This window comes from Pleurodeles waltl, chromosome 10, assembly GCF_031143425.1.
Source record: "Pleurodeles waltl isolate 20211129_DDA chromosome 10, aPleWal1.hap1.20221129, whole genome shotgun sequence".
Lineage (NCBI taxonomy): Eukaryota > Metazoa > Chordata > Amphibia > Caudata > Salamandridae > Pleurodeles > Pleurodeles waltl.
In genome coordinates this window covers 1,065,411,595-1,065,431,065 of record NC_090449.1, presented here as the reverse complement: position 1 = coordinate 1,065,431,065, position 19,471 = coordinate 1,065,411,595, and the positions used below count along the sequence as shown (strand labels likewise).

General features: G+C 44.4%; 1 protein-coding gene across 1 annotated transcript in view; it reads right to left on the bottom strand.

The window, feature by feature from the left end:
• The window catches only part of HACL1 (2-hydroxyacyl-CoA lyase 1), a 97,630-nt gene that overhangs the window by 48,878 nt on the left and 29,281 nt on the right, over window positions 1–19,471 (bottom strand). Inside the window, exons 6-11 of the mRNA XM_069212094.1 lie at window positions 17,100–17,177; window positions 15,287–15,381; window positions 14,447–14,559; window positions 8,786–8,921; window positions 7,165–7,270; window positions 5,015–5,098 (exon numbers count right to left, since the gene is read on the bottom strand). Coding sequence (XP_069068195.1) covers window positions 5,015–5,098; window positions 7,165–7,270; window positions 8,786–8,921; window positions 14,447–14,559; window positions 15,287–15,381; window positions 17,100–17,177 — 612 coding nt within the window. The remainder of the gene's footprint in view (window positions 1–5,014; window positions 5,099–7,164; window positions 7,271–8,785; window positions 8,922–14,446; window positions 14,560–15,286; window positions 15,382–17,099; window positions 17,178–19,471) is intronic.

Genomic DNA, 19,471 nt, shown 5'->3' with positions numbered 1-19,471 from the left:
TTGACCTTTAAAAGCGTATGACTAATTGGTCCACCCACGATCTGCACGAGTTAACTTACTTATAAGTCCCTGGTATAGAGTAGCAAGGGTACACAGGGCCTGTAAGTTAAAGTACCCCTTGTGAACTGCAGCACTTGTTGTTCCACCACGTGTGACAAAGCAAAGCAGTTTTAAACAGCTAACTCGACTCGACCACTTAAAGTAATGGCAAAGCCCAAACCTTCCTTTTTAATCTACAATCCACCCATAACGCAGGCCTAACGAGCCCTGAGACAGGGTACTGCATATTAAAAAGTAGGACACGTCTTTTTCCAGGTCTTGGCAGTAAAACCCCACACTGCCATGTATAAATGAGCATGCGGTATTATGTGGCTACATGATGGCTTCCTTACAGTACTTACTGTCACAGACTGACATCTGGTGAAGGTGTAAATTATGCTAAAACGTCTCGATTCCCTGTAGCTACAGGATGCCCTTTACTGTACCCATATTGATCTTTGCTCTCTGTAATAACTTCATTACATAGGTTAAACCATGGTTGGTACAGTAATAGAATTGCTTTGTTTATACTTTCCCGGTACCAGTCACCAGTCCAACTGCTCGACATTTCACATAAACCACTGGGCCAGATGTTATGTGGAAAGGTACTACTTGGAGCTAATGAAGTTGTTTGGCTGTCGCAAAGCTGAATATGCCTCTTTGAGGTCTGCGGTTGCCATAAAATACTGCTGCTCAAACAGGGATATTGCATCCTGCAGTACTGTTGTTTCAGATTTCTGCATCTTTACATACTGGTTCACGCGCCAAACACCAAATACTGGTCAGAGGATTGGGCAGGCTTCTGGTATGGGGAAAATACAGAGTACAATCCTTGGTTCTCTCCTTCTGGAACTTCCTTTAGAGGTTCTTTGAGGGTTGATATTTGCACTTCCTCTAATAGCAGAATTATATGTGTGTGAACTCTACATGATTGCCTCTTTTAATAACATTGAACCAATTTGTCTTTGGTGACCCTTTATCACTCACTTTGATAATCCCTCACTCTCCTCCCTTGTCCTGCCACTGGAATGATATAGTCTGTGTATTGGGGGGGGGGGGTTGAAAAACTTTGTCATTTAGATACACTGGCAGAAACATTTGTGCTCTGGCCCCTTCCACTAAAGTCCTTTTGTGCTGGCATGGGGATTGCCATGACATGTTGGGCTGTGAGGCCGCAGTTAGCTGCTGAGAGTAGCCCTCTAGCTGGTCTATCAGTCTACTTTGCTGCCTTCTTGATTAGGCGTTCCCCTGTGGTAGATACCCCATCTCTGAAGTGCCCCAGGGGCCCTTATTCCTTTTACTCCTGCCCAACTGTTCCCCATCCATTGGGGTGTTAATTATCGTGGCCTCAACTTTGGCCTTAAAACCAGATACTCTGAGCCAAGCAATTCCTTATATTAATTAACCTGTACTTAATAGTATCAATAGGTTTTATCAAGTGCAGCAGGCCTCATTATAGTTAACACAGAGCGCAGGAATGAAACATTACGTATGATGGACGGTTTATTAACCATTTACTTAATTCTTTGATCACAAAGCTTGTTAATGCGAGTTCATTTTGAAGCGAGGTTTAATAGGTCGGTTTTCAAGAGTTTCTTGAACTGCATGTAGTGAAGTTGAGATCTCAGGTTCGGGATGAGAATATTTCATGGTCTAGGTCTTAGGAACACTCCTCTGTGTTTCATCCTCTTGAATGATCATAGAGCGATCAGAAGCGAGATGCTGACCATAAGGCTCTGTTTCGGGTGCAGTGAGGTGCTCGTTCCTGTACTTGTATTGTGCATTTGACCCAGAACGCTTTATGGATGGTGCAAAAAAGGTTGAAATGGTCTTTCTCTTCTCGAACTACACCTATCGTTGTCTTTAGTTCCTCTTGAAGATACTGTAACACCCCTTCGTTGTCGTCTCATTGCTGGTGCCCACATCTGCCTAAGAGATGACTGGACCTGGCTGTTTGCCTCTGAAGGGCTGCTGCTCATCTCCCAGATCTTCACTGCAACCAGATGTTTGCTGTCCTTGTTTAGAGGTGGACCAGTGGTGGAAGGCCTTTTACGAGCTGTAGACACAGCGAATTAATCTGGCTCTACATGGGTTTAAATATATTTTGGATGTCACCTGTTGCCAACATTTTACAAATGTCCTTATCAAACCGCAAAGCACGAGGCAACATAGGTAGATACTGGCTATGTCATGCTATGAGAGACAGTTCCTTATACGTGTCTCTTTCTGCGGCTCCTCTCGTTGAACCCCATATGCGTTGCCTGCTCTTTTAGTGTCAGACCTTGTGTAAGCACCTAATGGACAATTTTGGCAAGAGGATTAAGCTGGCTTCTGGTATGGGGAAAAAAACCTAGATTACAGTTCTTGCTTCTCCTCCCCATGTGAAACGTCCTTTAGAGTTTTTTTGAGGATTAATAATTGCACTCCCTTTAATGGCAGAATGATATGACTTCATGTTTTTGTCTTTAATTTACTATTTGCAGCTTGTATGTCAGTTCTATTCGATTGCCTCTTGCCATTTGTCTTTGGTGATCGCATATCACTGACTTTAATAATCCCTCACTCTCTTTCTCCCACATTCTTCAGTATCTTATGTGCTTCCGTTGTATCACTGGCCCTCTATTGAGTCATGCTGTTCTTCACTCCATAGAGCATGGCTTGCGGCTCTTCAGGGTACCATGCACCTTTGCTGGTGGAGCTAGAGATGGTCTATGCCCTCCACAATTTGAGTGACTTGTTCCTCCCTCTTTCGTTTCTGTCCAGCTGAGATGCATTTAGCTGCAAATCCTCACCAAGTGAGCTCTTTTTGAATAATGCTGAAGTTTGCACCGTAGAATGTCATTTGTGTTTCAGTGCCGGGCGTTTTGGTAGCTGCAACGACTGTCTTTTGTCTTTGGAAGTCATCTCTTTATCAACTTTCAGATGGTTGATCATCTTTCAAAGAAAAACGATATGTTCCCTTATGTGGTGTGATATTTGTGTTGTTGTGCTTTACCAGGAAGCATTTTTCTCCTTTTGGAGGTGAACACCTTTTAGTTGTGCTTCACACCTGTTAAACTCAAACAATGATAATGGTGCTCGACTTGTTGAGTCCTGGGTTTCAGCGCCAAAGGCTGATCTGAACGAGGCAATGTGGACTTCACTGTTTAGGGGCATCAAAGTATTCTTCGGGCTGTTTTTAGAGTGTCTAGATTTAGAAAAATCTCCTGTTTCTGCATCATCTTCATTGGGAAATTGGACTCCTTGTGCCTCCTCTGCTTCCTCATCAACAGTGCCGCTTTCCATGTACCCAGATCAGTGCATCCAAGACTGATCCTGACCTTCAGGCCAAGGCCTTATGAGCCCCACACTTTTGCTCTGGACTTTCCAGAGTTTTTGCTTCGAGCTGTGAACACAGACTCCTCCCTTCTGCACTACTGTCATGTGAAGACAAATGAGATACCCTATGCTTGGCAATCAAGGCAAACATTTCAATGAAAGTTTAGGCGTAACCTAAATGGCATTTTCACCATTGCCAAAAACTTGAAAATGAATTTTAAAAAAATGCAAAGCAATAACACTGTAGATACCAATTTTCTAACTTGGACCTCTCATGGACAGTGACCTAGAGTCAAAATAACTTTATACGATGCCTATGTCTTCAGTACCAAACTTGGGTTTGATCCTCTTTCATAACAATGACAAAATATCTCTCTGTTTTCAGCATCAGGATCTCCTTTGATTAAAAACATAAACTGTAGGTATTTTAACTCTTCTGCACCCACGGGTGAAATAAGAAGAATCTAAAGAGTCCGGCAGGCATGCACTGGGGGGTTGCACTCTCTGGCTGTGATCCACGCTCAGAATAAAAGATTTTTTCAAACAATATTTCTACATCTAACCACAGTGTGCCAAATAATTCATAGAATGTGAATTTAGAATAGGCACATCCTCAGTACAGAGAATTTCTCCAAAAGGTGTCTACAGGGCTAAAAGAAATCATTAAAATGTTACTAGATCTGTAGGTCGAATAGCTTGAATAATCTACTCGACCTAACAGTAATGTACTCGACCCCAAACGGGTCTCAAATTGTGTGATTCTAGGCAAATATTGTATTTTACAGTCACCTTTTTCTTCATTCTCACATATGAGTGCACCTTCAAATATGTGAGTTCAGCATTTCTACTGTATAAAAAATCCTCTTTTGTTTGATTAAGTACACTAAGTGTTTGTTCCCTGTATAATAAATCTAGCCCATATTTAGGGTACACATGATCCATGCATGACTTGCCTCTTAGTTTACTAATAGCTTTGCCATCAGGGGAGGAGTGTTTCTCAGTTTAGGTTTAAACACTCACTTTTAATAAATATATTACTAAAGCATGATGTGGTAGCACACTGTCATTTACACACAGTAAATTTCCAAGAAATGTCAAAAAACCTTCCCACTAACTTGCAGCTTTACTGATAAAATGATATAGTGTATGAACAATAATCTCTGAAATGTTGGTTTCAGCAAACATTTATCATTTGAACATCACCAAGTAAAGTGTTCTGAATTTCTTTTCATCCTATTAAAATATTTTTTTCATCACACAGAAGTACAAAAAATGGTCTTTCACAGCAACTGAAATATATTTTGAAATGTTTGTAAAGTTGACTCAGTTATATAAATGTTGTGTGATAGGAAAAACCTGTTACCAACAGCCATTCATTTCACACAGTCATACAGTTCACCGTACAAAATCCTGGAACTATGCATTGTAAGAAGACAAACTGACTTTTGACCTCAGTCTCTGAACACAGAGCAAATGTGACAAGAATAAGATTTAAAAGCATCTTAATTGCTAATTCAATTTCTGACTGAACAGAACACCTATTCTTTGTCCACTCGCCAGAAGGGGTGAGTAGGATCTAAAAATAGCTCAACCTCATACAATAAAACTCGCTATAGTGAGTGGTCAAGTAGATTTTTCGAGCCCTGGTCTACGTTACCTGCTTAGTGACAGCATCGACATCTCCCAGAAGACACGCGGCTGGCTTCACACTGTTCCCCAGTTCTTCAGCACAAATGTCCACCTGTGGGCAGAGGGGAAACAGCATGTCACCCACCACTTGCTGACCAGGACAGAGAGCATATAAATGGGCACTCACTGGGGCAGTACTGAAAGCATATCACCCCTCACTCGCCAAGATCGTAAACAACTGTTGGCCACTCACTGTAGTAGTACCAAGAGCACATCATTCACCACTCACTGAGCCAGAGCAGCACATCGTTGTCTGCTCATTGAACCAGCAGCACATCATTGTCTGCTCATTGAACTAGAACAGTAAGCATGCACCCAGAGAGGCAGTACTGAAAGCATGTCACCCATCACTCACCGAGTCAAGACAGTAAACTATTGTTGGCTATTAACAGAAGTAGTACCAAATGCACATCATTGGCTGCTTAATGACCTAGGAGAGTGAGCCTGCACTCACTGAGGCAGGAGGGGAAGCAGAAGAACATGACTGTCTGCTCAGTGAGCTAGTTATAGAAAGCTTGTCACTCACTGGACAGAAAGCACATCACTAGTTGCTCAATGAGCTGTTTTGGAGAGCACAGCGTCTGCCACTCAATGAGCCAGGGTAGAAAGCACCACATTGATCGGTGCTTGAGCTAGTACAAAAAGCAGATCACCCAGCTCTCTCTAAAACTAAGACAGAAAGGCCAATGCGGGCTGCCCGTGGAGCAAGTTATCACTTTTTTTTGCTCAACTGTATGAGGATCTGCAAGGAATCCCAACATTCCCCGAACATTAAAGATGTGGGTAAAAATATATATCCTCCTGATTTCCTTTATTTAAAAAAATTAAAAAAAACCTCCAAGACAAGCAGACACATGGCTTAAACCATGCGTCCACTGTAAAAGTACTAGGTATCCAAGGCGAGTGAGTCCACCACCAGCACAGGGGCATCTTAATGTCTGCTTCTGCCCTCATTTTGCAAAGAGGGAGCCAAAAGAAGCTTGATGGGTTTCTCCACATTATGCAGGCATCGGAATGACTGAAGCCATGCAGAGGGCATACAGGCATGTGCAACACATCATGCACTCTTTAGATTCAAGGATTCTGTAAAGCGCATACATTCCCCCTAAAGGTTTCTTAATGCTATAGATGTACTGGACTGAATAAAGCAGAGTACTATTCAGCTTATACATGCATGGGACAGTATGATGTAGAGTGGGAGATATGCAGACATGGGAAAAACTGCTGTGGAGTTGAAGGTAGGCAGGCACTGTGCAGGCCATAATCCCAAATCAGGCAAGCATAGTACAGACAGATACAGTCTCGAGGGAATACAAGAGTATCTGCCATAATCCTGATTACAGAGACATGGAACAGTCTGATACAGTCACAGTCATGCAGGCATGTTTCAGAGCATAATTCTGATAGTACAAGCATGGAACAGTCCAACAGGGAGTAGAGGATATACAGGCACGGTGCAGTGCACAGTCCTGAGGAAACAGACGGTAGACAGTCTGATGTGTATATTGAAGTATACAGGCAGGGCACAGAGCATAATGCAGATTGCAGAGACACTGCCCTGAAAGGGATGTAGCCAGTGGTGTACAGTTATGGTGTAGGGATTTGTCTAGGTTATACAGGCATAGGACAACCTGATATCCACCTTGCATTGTACAGGTATGGCAGTAGAGGCACATACACAAACAGCTGGATACGTGACTACTGTATACATGAATAAGATTGAAATTACTTGGTGCAGCCTAGAAGGGGGTCTTGCCAAGGAGCATCTCCCAATTTACATAAGTATGGGTTAACTGAGTGTCAAAGAGACCAGGACTGTGCTACTCATTCAACCTCATTGTAGGAGGCAGAGCGCTCACTAAAGCCTGGCAGAGGGTACAGAGGCACAGACCAGACCACCGATCTCTTTTTTTCAGGTGTGGTCTAATGGTGATGCCAGAGGTTTACTTTGATGCAAAGCAAGTTTGGTGCAAACTAAAACCTCTGCTCCCCCCCCCCCTACAGTCTACAAGAGAATGACCACCACCATCTGTTACAGACTGCCAGAGAGGGGCAGCTGATAAATCGGGTACATCTGTACATATGGCGAATGTGGCAGATTTAGTGTGTGTTTCATACCTGGATTATCTTCACATCCTGCTGGTACCGGGGCGGCTGGCCAAAGTGTAGCATCCAGTTCAGCCTGGCACCGAGAAGCACGATGACATCTGCGTTCCGCAACGCACTGGAAATGCACAAAATAAGTGAATATAAAACTATGTGAGTTAATGAGATTGAGGGGGCTCCTTACCAGCCCAACAAATTGAGCATCTCGTAACTTCATTCATGTGTGTATTAGGGGACCAGGGTCCCAAGTGGTGAGAATAAAGTAAAGGCACCCCTGACTAAGAGGAAAGAACACTATACTTAATTGAGGAGGCCTCATTTCTGCTGCACGGTCTCATTCTGGAGACCATCGGGGTGTTGAAGTCATCTACAGACCGGTGTTTAATTCCTGAGCTCACCTCTGAACTGTTGGGTCGGGTTATAGAGGACACACTGCAAAATGTGTTGCTATGACAGAGAAGGTTTGATCTTCATGAGGGGCTGAAAGTGAAGAAAGTATTTGTGAAAGAGATTTATTTGTATACCTAAAAATGCAAAGTGGAGCGCGCCAGCTGAATTTGGAAGCCAAGAATGTCAGAGAGATAGAACAGCTGTATGGGCTATAGTTAAAGATTTAAATTGGATAGACTACTGTCCAGTTTTTGAAACCACACTTAAGCTATCTCCAGTACTGGTAGTAACATCTCAAATATTGCGTCCATTTTTAAAGGTCTTATCTAGAGGATTGCATCTAGTTCTGCACCTCCAAGCAGAGTAATATGAGCAATTTAAAAGGCACACCTAGAGTACTATGCTGAGAGCTGTAGGTATCATATAGAGAATAGTGTTCATTTCTAGAGACCATATTCAAAGTGTTTCAGTTCTGGGGTGACACTGCAACTAGTGAATTCCTTCACGCAGGTCTTGGCTACAGCATGGTGTCCAGTTCTAGAGGTCACATATGGAGTATTGCATCTAGTTCTAGAGTCTCAATCTGGGATATTATGTACAGGTTAAAGACAACACCTAGGTTGATATCTCCAGTTATGTAGGTCGTATCTACAGCCCGCAAGTAATGTTGTATCTGCAGGCAACATCTCAAGTATGGTGTCTATTTCTGAAACTCTCCTCTAGGGCAATGAGTCAAGTGTGGTGCTCTATATGAAATGCTCTTAAAGAAGAGTAATTCTTCCATACCCTGGCTCAGCCCTCCCAACAGCAGTAGGTTGACTGGAGACTCCTTCCTCCTTGCAGCAAATGGTAGGCAATGTGTCAGTTCCCCTCCTCCCAGCAGAGATAGGTTGAGCATAGTGCCCCTCATTCATCCCTAAGTAGGAGCCAGGTCCTAAATAAACCCCCATCCAAGCAGGCGGTAGTTTAATCTTGGGTCGGCTCCCAGGGCCCTCAGAGGCACACAGTGGGGCAGGATCGCCCCTCCCAGAAACAGAAGGTTGACCCTATCCATCACCCCTGCCCTGGCCAGCGGGAGGTATTTTATGTGGTAGCACCCCTCCCCTCACAGCAGCGGTAGTTCAACCACAGGCCACAGCAGGCACAGGGACACACCTGTCCCTGCAGCAGCTGGCATAACCTTGGCTGGATGCCTCATTGAAACTCAGCCATGTTCTACTGGAAGGCCAGGACTGGCTCTCACCTGGACCTGGCGGCAGACACACAGAGTGGGTGGTTGTCGGGAACAACGCCTTTGCCCATTGGGGTGGGAAGGAATGGGAGCCCAGTCTGCTCTACCAACTTTCGGATACTGTGTTCGGCTCGGGAATAAGCAGCGCCTGGAAATACAGAGCAAAAACACACACGGGTCCATAAGGGGTCTTGCCATATCATGGAACAACAGCTGCAAATTAACATCAAGCATAGGTAACAACTTGGTGCATGTTAGCTCCTAGGTACTGGGCCAACATCACTTCTTCGTCTCTCAGCTGCCTCAGACCGAAAGGTTTTCCTAGTGCTGTGAAACCGCCTGGAAAAGCGATGCCTGTAGACATCTCTCTGGGCTGAGTAACACTCAACAGATCTGTGTGTAGCTGGAAGCTCAGATGCCAGCAGCACCAATACAAGCTTACGAGCACCAGTCACCAGAAGCACCAAGCGACAATTCACATGGTCAGGAGGGCTGTAGTATACTCACTGCTGCTGGAATGGCCCTCTTTGGGCAGCGCTAACTCAGATTTGCATATAACTTGGTCTTGATGCAATGGCACAAACACGCGCATTTCGATCGATTACTATTTTGCCGTGCACCTAAATGGTGAATACTATTAATGGTCAGAATACAGCTTCCAGCTGGATGCCGACTACTGGCAAACCAGAGATTTGAATTCCTTCATCATGTTATTTGCGTTAACTGGTGCCAAAGGGACCCTCTTCAAGAGGCTACTGCGGTGCACCTTTGAGATGCCAGTATGCTTATTTGGGCATCCTATGATTTGTATAGTTTCTAGGCACCGATAACCGGTATGAAATTTTACCCAACTCAAAGGTACTCATTTTATCAACCTCAAAAGGACGAAAGTTTGAGTAGGTTTTTCTGAGGTTAGAACTTGTGCTAGCTCTACAGCTTACAGACAGCCCTCTAATGATGTATTAGTTCACGGAGCTATCTTACATGTACTAGGTTAGGCGCTATTACGTGCACTGCGTGGACAGGTAAAGGCAGTGACCTCAACAGTTTGTGCCATGTAGGGGGGCAGTGTGGGCAAGGCCCAGATTGGTGCCTGATGCAGGGAAGCTGTGCAGGTTTAAGTTCTATGTACATCTGCTTCCCTCCCCATGGGTGGGGGGTGGGTGCAGGGACCATTTCCCGACAAGCCGGACAAGTCATGTAACACCCACTGCCATAGGTCGGTCTGTGCTACGAGTCATCACGACTGATTCCTTGACAAGCTCACATTAACCACTACGATAGCCACATCCAAGTGCATATGATGGTGAGGCATGAAATGGCCATAGCTGTCGGTCACTCCTGGTAAGTAGTATATTACCTGCGGTGGCTTCTGCTGTAATGCCAAACCCTATGGGCTGGGCACCACCCGCCATGGAGTGTACATGTTAGCATATACTACACTCTGTCCTTCCTCACCCACATATGGAGCCAATAAACTATAAGTCACAGACGATATGTATAGCATACATAGCTGTGTACAATAAACTATAGGTCACAGACCTCTTCACAGACAATACGTATAGGCATCCATAGCTGTGTACAATAAACTATAGGTCACAGACCTCTTCACAGTCGATAGGTATAGGCATACATAGCTGTGCACAATAAACTATAGGTCACAGACCTCTTCACAGACAATACGTATAGGCATCCATAGCTGTGTACAATAAACTATAGTTCACAGACCTCTTCACAAACGATACGTACAGGCATCTATAGCTGTGTACAATAAACAAGAGGGCACAGACCTCTTCAAAGACGATATATACAGGCATCTATAGCTTTGTACAATAAACAAGAGGGCACAGACCTCTTCGCAGACGATACGTATAGGCATACATAGCTGTGTACAATAAACTAGAGGCCACAGACGATATGTCAGGCATACATAGCTGTGTACATATAGTTCACAGACCTCTTCACAGCCGATATGTCAGGCATACATAGCTGTGTACATATAGTTCACAGACCTCTTCACAGCCGATATGTATAGGCATCCATAGCTGTGTACAATAAACTATAGGTCACAGACCTCTTCACAGACAATACGTATAGGCATCCATAGCTGTGCACAATAAACTATAGGTCACGGACCTCTTCACAGACGATAGGTATAGGCATTCATGGCTGTGTACAATAAAATATAGGTCACAGACCTCTTCACAGACGATAGGTATAGGCATACATAGCTGTGTACCATAAACTATAGGTCACTGACCTCTTCACAGACGATATGTTTAGGCATCTATAGCTGTGTATAATAAACTAGAGGTCACAGACGATACGTATAGGCATACATAGCTGTGTACAATAAACTATAGGTCACAGACCTCTTCACAGACGATATGTTTAGGCATCTATAGCTGTGTACAATAAAAAAGAGGGCACAGACCTCTTCACAGACAATACGTATAGGCATACATAGCTGTGTATAATAAACTATAGGTCACAGACGTTACGTATAGGCATACATAGCTGTGTACAATAACCTAGAGGTCACAGACCTCCTCACAGACGATACGTATAGGCACCAATAGCTGTGTCTCTTCTCACACCCTCTCCCACCAACACTCATATGTACGAGCAGTTACCCACATGTGGCAACATGGTGAGAGCAGCTTCTATCGCCCACAGGACATTCAAACGCTTCCCAAGTAAGTCACCCTGCACTCCCACACCATCCCTACATCCAGATACTAGCAATAAATGCGTAAATCTTCTATCTTTCAATCCTTTTCACTTCAGATTCACATACTGGTGCAGCAACAAAAACACGATATCCAAATACTACCCATAGAGTCCAGAAGAGAAAAACACACTTATCCATCCACAGCAGCCCCACAAATCAGCGCAGTACAAATCAGCAAATGTGCTCTGCTGCTTCGTCAGGGGTATGAATTCTATGGACGCAAACCCAACCTGACATGCGAGGCTCTTGCTCTGAAGAAGAAACTGCAGCTGGTATAAAAACATCCTGCACGGTAGTGCTGACTTGTGGAGCAATAAACTGAACTCTTGAGACACAAAATAATTCTGTAGCTGGCATCCTAGAAGGGGAGAATGGCCAGAAAAACTGGACAGGAAAATACACTGGTTTATTTTGTTGTCTAACTATAAGACTATGTTTTTCCTTTATAACTTTGTCCGGTCATGGAATCCTACAGGACACTATTTTGTTTTTTGAAAAATATTTTTTGTTCACTTTTTGTACAAACAACAGAAAGCACACAGAGTCGCACCAACAACAATAAAATACCCAGGGTGGGAGAGGAGTAGCAGTGTCAGCATACACAAATTTTGCAGATGGTGACTGAGATCAGCTATGTAGCCAACACGAAATCATGAAAATACAATTAAGTACAAAGCACAGAGCATTAGGACAAGTCAGATGGGGTCACATTTCCATCATCCATCGAGTCAAGGTCAGAATACTTTATCCAGCTATCCCATGTCTTATACCACTTACGCAGGCCCTACAGGACAGTATTAAACATTACGTTTCCTTTGGCCCCAGCCAAAGAACCCGACACCTGAGAAATGAGAGTATTATTAGGAAACATGTGAAAGCAGAGGGCTGGATACTGAACTGAGGACAGCAAGGGAGCAGAGGATACAAGGAGTCAATCAATCAATCAGGAATTTGTAAAACGCACTACTCACCCGTGAGGGTCTAGTGTAACAGATTGCACTGCAGACAGACTGCCATAGGCTTGCAGCGCCTAACAATGGGATTACCATGTCTCAGCCCCAATCCCGTGACCTCCCATCACTGCTCTAGCTTTACACTGAGATCCTGACCACTGAATGTGGAGGTAAAAGCAACTGAAAGCTGGAGAGGCGCATTGCCAGTTTCATGCACCTAACAGCACACAACAAGAACACTCAGAATAACAATTGTTGCCTTTTGGTGACTGATAGAAAGAAGTTACTTTGACTGCAAAACGGGCCGGGACAATCAGCTACCACATCTCGAGACAAACTTTTACAATTGGACATCTGACTTTATGGTTGTGGACCATGTGTCCAAGATGAAGCTAGGGATCATGGAAAATAGGCCCAGTAACTTTTACACCAATCAAGACTGCCGGTTCCCTACAGTAGGAACAAAAGGACTGCGCCGGTATGAACAAGTAGAATTACGGCCAAGATTAGTGTGAGGTCTGGCACACGTCTGTGGCAGGCCCAGGAGAAAGACACTGGTGTTAGTAACTAACTACAGCGGCGGGGGGGCTTACAGTGCTCGACTGTTTCCATACTACGCAAGCCTCCTGCTGGAAGCCAACACTACCAGACAAAGGCCGGCAATGAATGAACCAAACAAGTGTTTCCAAAACTGTGGGTCATGGCGAGAAGATTTTTGGTTTATCGTGAATGTCCAAACAATAAATAAGGATGCCTTTAAATTCTGTGTTTATCTTGTCGTATTTGATGCTCTTCAAAGACAGAGGTCAAAGGTCAGGCTAAGTCATCTGACAAACTGCTGCTTCTGGTTGGGGACTGGTGTTTACAAACTGCTCTCACTTTGCAGAGAAAGACAATTAATGTGAATGATGTGAAGATCTTGCTGGGATATAGGAGTGTGAAAGGAAAGGCGGTTGGGCGTCATTTTTGTTACATACCAAAATGTAAATACCTGTAAATGAACTGTATCCATGTTTGTGTAATTCTAAAGTCTGTTGGCAACAATGACTAATATAATCATAACAAATCAAAACATTTTACCTGGTGATGCACAAATGTTAAATATTCACTGAAACCTGATTTCCACACATTATCATATGTGCAGCATAGTTTTATCAGTAAACCTCGAAATCTGTGCAAATGTAGTAGCCACTTAAATGGAAAATGTGTTGTCTGGAACTTACAGTGCCCTACCACACGAAGCTTTAGTTACATTAAAACATTGCCTCATCCATTAAAGTTGAGGGGTGAGAGGGTTGCAAAGGTTTGTCATTCTAAAAAGTGGGTTGTGGTCCTAAAAGTTTAGAAAGCACTAAGCCAAATAATACTAAACAGAAGGCTGATTTTGCATCAATTAAACAGAAGGGCAACTTCAAGTAGAGAGCTTTGAGTGAACGCTGTGCAGGCAGGAGTATGAGGACGCAGGTGGGAGAACACTTCCTTCAGATGAGAATGTTAGCCATAGATAGAAAGGAGCTTTGTTAGTTTACAATATTGTTTAATTTGAATAAACATTTTTAGTTCCCGTAAGCATAGTCATCGATCTTAGTTTATGCTCTACTTAAGGGAACCAGCACCATTTCTAAGACACATTTTCACTAGTGTCTTGAAGCAAGGATGTCTTGCTTCTCGGTGTCATAAGAGCACAACAAGCAGCTGAGAACAGAAAATGTTCAATTTTGCAGGGAATTTGAAACTAAAGACAGTTCATTCCAGTGACATTCCACTCGATGTCTTCCACAGGACTGTGGCAGAATGGGCACATCCTTCAGAGAAGGCAGCTCTGGTTTTGTTGTAGGGCAAAGAAAGTGCCTTTCTAATAAAGGTAATACAGTTATCCATGATGTGGTAAAAAGACAATTAATTTCAGATGTATCTGGAGGTCAGGATTACATCACATACTCCTCTCTAATAAAGAAACCACCGTTATGTTATGCTTTAAGATGGTACCTTTGCCAACAATAATGAGTGGGCGTCTGGCGCTCATTAGGATGGAGGTGGCCTGTGACACCATGGTGGGGTCAGCCAAGCTGATGGGCGGAGGCAGGCAGCATCCCGAATATCTAGAAGAGATAACATACAAAATTCAGAAAGGAGCTAAGAGCCTGGACCTGCCACACTTTACACAGACACGCCTCACTGTCTACAGAAGTTCACATCGCCTGTAAATCTACATCTGAAGAGGACGGGCCAGACTCACAGGAATCTTTTCAAATCCTCTACTGATAGTCAAACTGAGCACAGCGGTGCAAAACACCTGGAGCGGTCACATCCTTCAGGCTTCCCTGATATGTGAATGATATTGCACCAGCCCAGTCGAACTTCTGGAGGTGCTAGACAGTGACAAAATACCCGACTCCAGGGGTTCCCAACCTGTGGTCCGTGGACCCCTGGGAGTCCGCGAAGCCTCCCCAGGGGGTCTGCAACTGTTTAGAAAATTAAATAATATTTACAGATTAGGCCCCAGCTTTCAGTAATGACTCAAGGGGGGGGTCCCCAGATTCCAATAATGATTCAGTGGGGATCCCAGTAATGATAAACTGGGGTCCACAGAAGTTAAAAGGTTGGGAACCACTGCCCTACTCTATTTATATTGTGCGCCGTCCTGCTGCTGACATAGGCATACGGACATACTGCGCCTCCCTGATGTCCTTGGCGATGGGAAATGAGAGCCATGGAAAGCCCCATCCACCACACTTCTGCTGCTTGGCATTGCTCCAAGCTGACAATAGCTGCAGATCCTAAACTATGAACAAAAATCTTTGCAATCACCCCATCATCTACTGTTACCTGACTTGGCTGCTTTTCACCTCGGCGTTCACAAAGTCACCAGGAATGTCAACGTAAGCAGCCCCGGGACGGCCATAGAGGCTGCTTCTCACCGCCTGGAGGGAACGAACCAGCAAACAAGAATGAGCCGCAATCAATAAAAACATTTACAAGCAAGCTCCTACTGACTGTCCTCAGTGACCTACAGTGCCACCAACCCCATGATTGTTTCATCTCTACAGCACAATACTCTGCTTGTTTCATTCCCATTGTCTTTCCGCCCCATAACATTCAGGCTGGGGACTTTCTTCCTGCCCCTAGATTTGTTGCTGCCACATTCTTAGACAACGTAACTGGTGTGTGGCTCATTTTATGAACCTTGGATGTCTTCAAAGCTGTCTCCTTCAGTTAGCACATAGATCTGTGCAGTGGCTTCCCAACCCTTAAACTTTCTCCCCGGAAGCAGCGATTGGAAACAGGACACATCCATATGCTCTTGTCTGGCTGCTTTAGGATAGATATCTAAGTTCCCTCCAAGAACACCCATCTGCAATCCAGCTAGTGGACTTTTGGCAAGAGAAAGCCAAACTAGTTAACAGAACTCACTGATCTGTACATGTGTGGGGAGGCTGGACATGAACAAGGGCTTTATACTGGCAGATGGCTTCTCTTTCTCGCTCTCAGTCACAGCTCAATGCTTCTTCAGTTAAAACTTGGAATAATCTGGTCTTGGTCCGACGGTGTTCATTGCTAGTTTTTTCCAGCCTGAGACACCATTTAAGTCTTGTGAGAGCTCAGTGAGGCCAGCCCATGGTTGTGAAGGACTAGCTTGCAGGGTAGTTGGGGCTGTGAGTGTACGCATCTTGCAAGACTTCACATTAGAGTGAAAGTGTGCGCGTGCTAGCCGCTCCCACAGTACAGTCTAACTCACTTGAAAACACAGAATTTACTAGAGGGATGATAACCAGATTTATAAAGTAAAACCGCCCACACCTCCTGGGCTAATTACCTAACTGTACGTCGAAGTTAAACCCAATTTTTCTCACCCACAGTCAAGTGCTTCCCCTGCTCACACCCCCTGTATTGGGGTCCTCCTTTGAAGACGCAGCGGGGTATGAATGCAGTGCAATACTCCTGGTGGATTCATCCTAGAGAACAGTAACCAAGCCCACCCCTGAAATAACCTTGGCGTTGGGGAATGTTCCAGAATGGCCAGCTAAATGTGGGTGGCTCTCGGCAGCAGTCTCTGGTCACATCCCAAGTCAGAAAAGTGTCTCAAACAATCAGCTTTTAAGGACAAGGCCTAAAGCCCAAGTGCTGCTGATATTGTGAAGTAGGGAACGAGGGGTGTGCAAACTCCACCCACAGCTGTAAATAAGGAGCACTCATATGCCCCATACACCAGGCCCCACATCTGAAACTTAACAACAAGGATCGTCAGTGGCCCCACCACTTCCAAGACTTGGAAGCACATCCAGGGCAGACTGGCCATTGGGCTCATCTTGTATTCTCCAGGTGGGCAGCAGGTGAGGGGGCTGCTTTGAGAGAGCCATCATGACCCCATTCTAATCACAGCTTCCTGGCATGTGGGGGCAGATTCAGGATTCCTGTCTACCCTGACCTAGTCTTCTAGCAGATCCCAGAGTGAGTACAGCCTTATGCCCCTCCACCTGCGCCCTTACTGCCAGCAGATTATTCTAAACTAGATAACTTGTCTGCTCCCTCCCCAGACAGACATGATGAGTGGCGCCTGCACCATGCACAGACTACCTGTTAGTGGGGGGGCCTCGCTCGCCAGCTTGCTGTCTCATAGAGGGAATCCTGAGACCAGTACCTTTTCGATGACGCAGGGAATAGCTTCCAAACTGCTGGGTCTGGCAGAAAACTTGCTGTACAACCTGCAGGCTTCAACCTGCAGAGGAGAGAAAGGAAAATCTCTTTATAATTAAGGATGAAAAACACCTGTTAAAAGGATATTACCTAAAACTCTCCCTCTCTGCAGGGCCTTACCATTTATAACAAACACTGTCTCCGGCCTGCATGGTTTGTTATGCGCACTGTCCCACTGATGTCTGCCCTGTTTATGGACACTGTCCCACTGATGTCTGCACTGTTTATGGACAGTGTCCCAGTGACGTCTGCGTTGTTTATTATGATTTAGGTACATTGTTCCAGCGTCATCTGTGTTATTAGGAACACTGTCCCAGTGATGTTTGTATTGTTTGTTATGAATGATTGTTGTGGTTACCTCCTTCAGAAGGTGGCACACCAGTGATATCTGTACTGTTTACCATGAATCATCTCTGTCCCAGTGGTGTCTGTACTGTTTAATTAGAATCATACTCTGTCCCAGTGGTGTCTATTGTTCAATATGAATCATCTCTGTCCCAGTGAAGTCTGTATTGTTTAATATGAATCATACTCTGTCCTAGTGAAGTCTGTACTGTTTAATATGAATCATACTCTGTCCTAGTGAAGTCTGTAAAGTTTAATATGAATCATACTCTGTCCCAGTGAAGTCTGTACTGTTTAATATGAATCATACTCTGTCCTAGTGAAGTCTGTAAAGTTTAATATGAATCATACTCTGTCCCAGTGATGTCTGTACTGTTTAATATGAATCAAACACTGTCCCAGTGATGTGTACTATTTAATATGAATCAAACACTGTCCCAGTGAAGTCTGTATTGTTTAATAGGAATTGTACACTGTCACAGTGACGTCTGTACTGTTTAATATGAATCATACTCTGTCCCAGTGAAGTCTGTACTGTTTAACATGAATCAAACACTGTCCCAGTGATGTATGTACTGTTTAATATGAATCAAACACTGTCCCAGTGAAGTCTGTATTGTTTAATAGGAATCGTACACTGTCCCAGTGACGTCTGTACTGTTTAATTAGAATCATACACTGTCCCAGTGATGTCTGTACTGTTTAATATGAATCATACTCTGTCCCAGTGAAGTCTATATTGTTTCATATGAATCTTACACTGTCCAAGTGAAGTCTGTACTGTTTAATATGAATCATACTCTGTCCCAGTGATGTCTGTATTGATAATTATGAATTAAGTGAATTGTTGTAGTGTGGTTAGCTGCTTGAAAAGGAAGTACACTGCCCCAATGATGTTTCTGTTGTTTATAATGAACACTGTTCCAGTGATGTCTGCATTGCTCATAAATATCACTGTGCCAGTGACACCTGTACTTTTTATAACAAACACTGTCCCATTGAAGTCTGTATTCTTTATAATGAACACTGACCCAGTGACAACTGTATTCTTTATAATGGGCACCCAGAACTCAGTTTTTTGGACTCGAGAAGAGGACCAAAGAAGGACGGCCCTTCCACACCAAGGACCCAGCGAAGAGAGTCAGCATCAACATGGATTGCACCCGCCGTTCCTGGTGGTTAGCAAAGGAAGTGGGACTCTGCCTACTGAGTCCTGCTTGTGGAGAAGTCAATTCCTGAACCCAGCCGGAGCAAGGGCTTCCAAGGGTCAGTTGGCTGACATCCTGTTCGCAGCGCATGGCCACAGCAGCTGAAGAAGCTGATTGGTCAAGCTGGTAGCCCAGATCCTTGGATCGCCTCTGTGCAGCCCAATGGACTAGGACCTGATGTTCAAAAGTTGCCCCAAGTCTGGCGTGTGTAGGAGAGCTGTTGAGGTGCAGCTAGCTTGCCCAGAATGGAAGTTATCACCAAAAGAAGACAACCGCTGTACCGGGCGACTGGTAGCCCAGTGGCGACTTGTCTTCTCCTAAGCCTGATAGGGACAGCTATGGCCAGGATTGCCTCACCAAGCCCATGGACCCAGTAGCCGCCCCAGAAAGCCCCCTCGTCGACTGCACAGCATCTTTAACATACCTGATTATCTTCAGCATCTTGTGTGCTTTTGATCCGCGCCCCTCCGTAGAAGTCAGTGACAAGGAGCCACTGACACCTTCAGGGGATGGAAGGCTGCATTTCCTGGGGATGTAACTGTTACTATAGACCTGGCTGATCCCCCTGACCGGCTCCCCGCCGAAGCTACTCACCTAATGTAACCGCAATGATACTTACCAAAGGTTTCCTTGAAGAAGTTTCTTCTGTCAAATTTGTTGAATTCGTTGAATTTGCCAATGTCTGTTCATGGTTAAGTAAAAAGTGATGATTTACGGAACATTCTGTATCTTCGGAATTCTCCAGGGGATCTATTACGTCTTG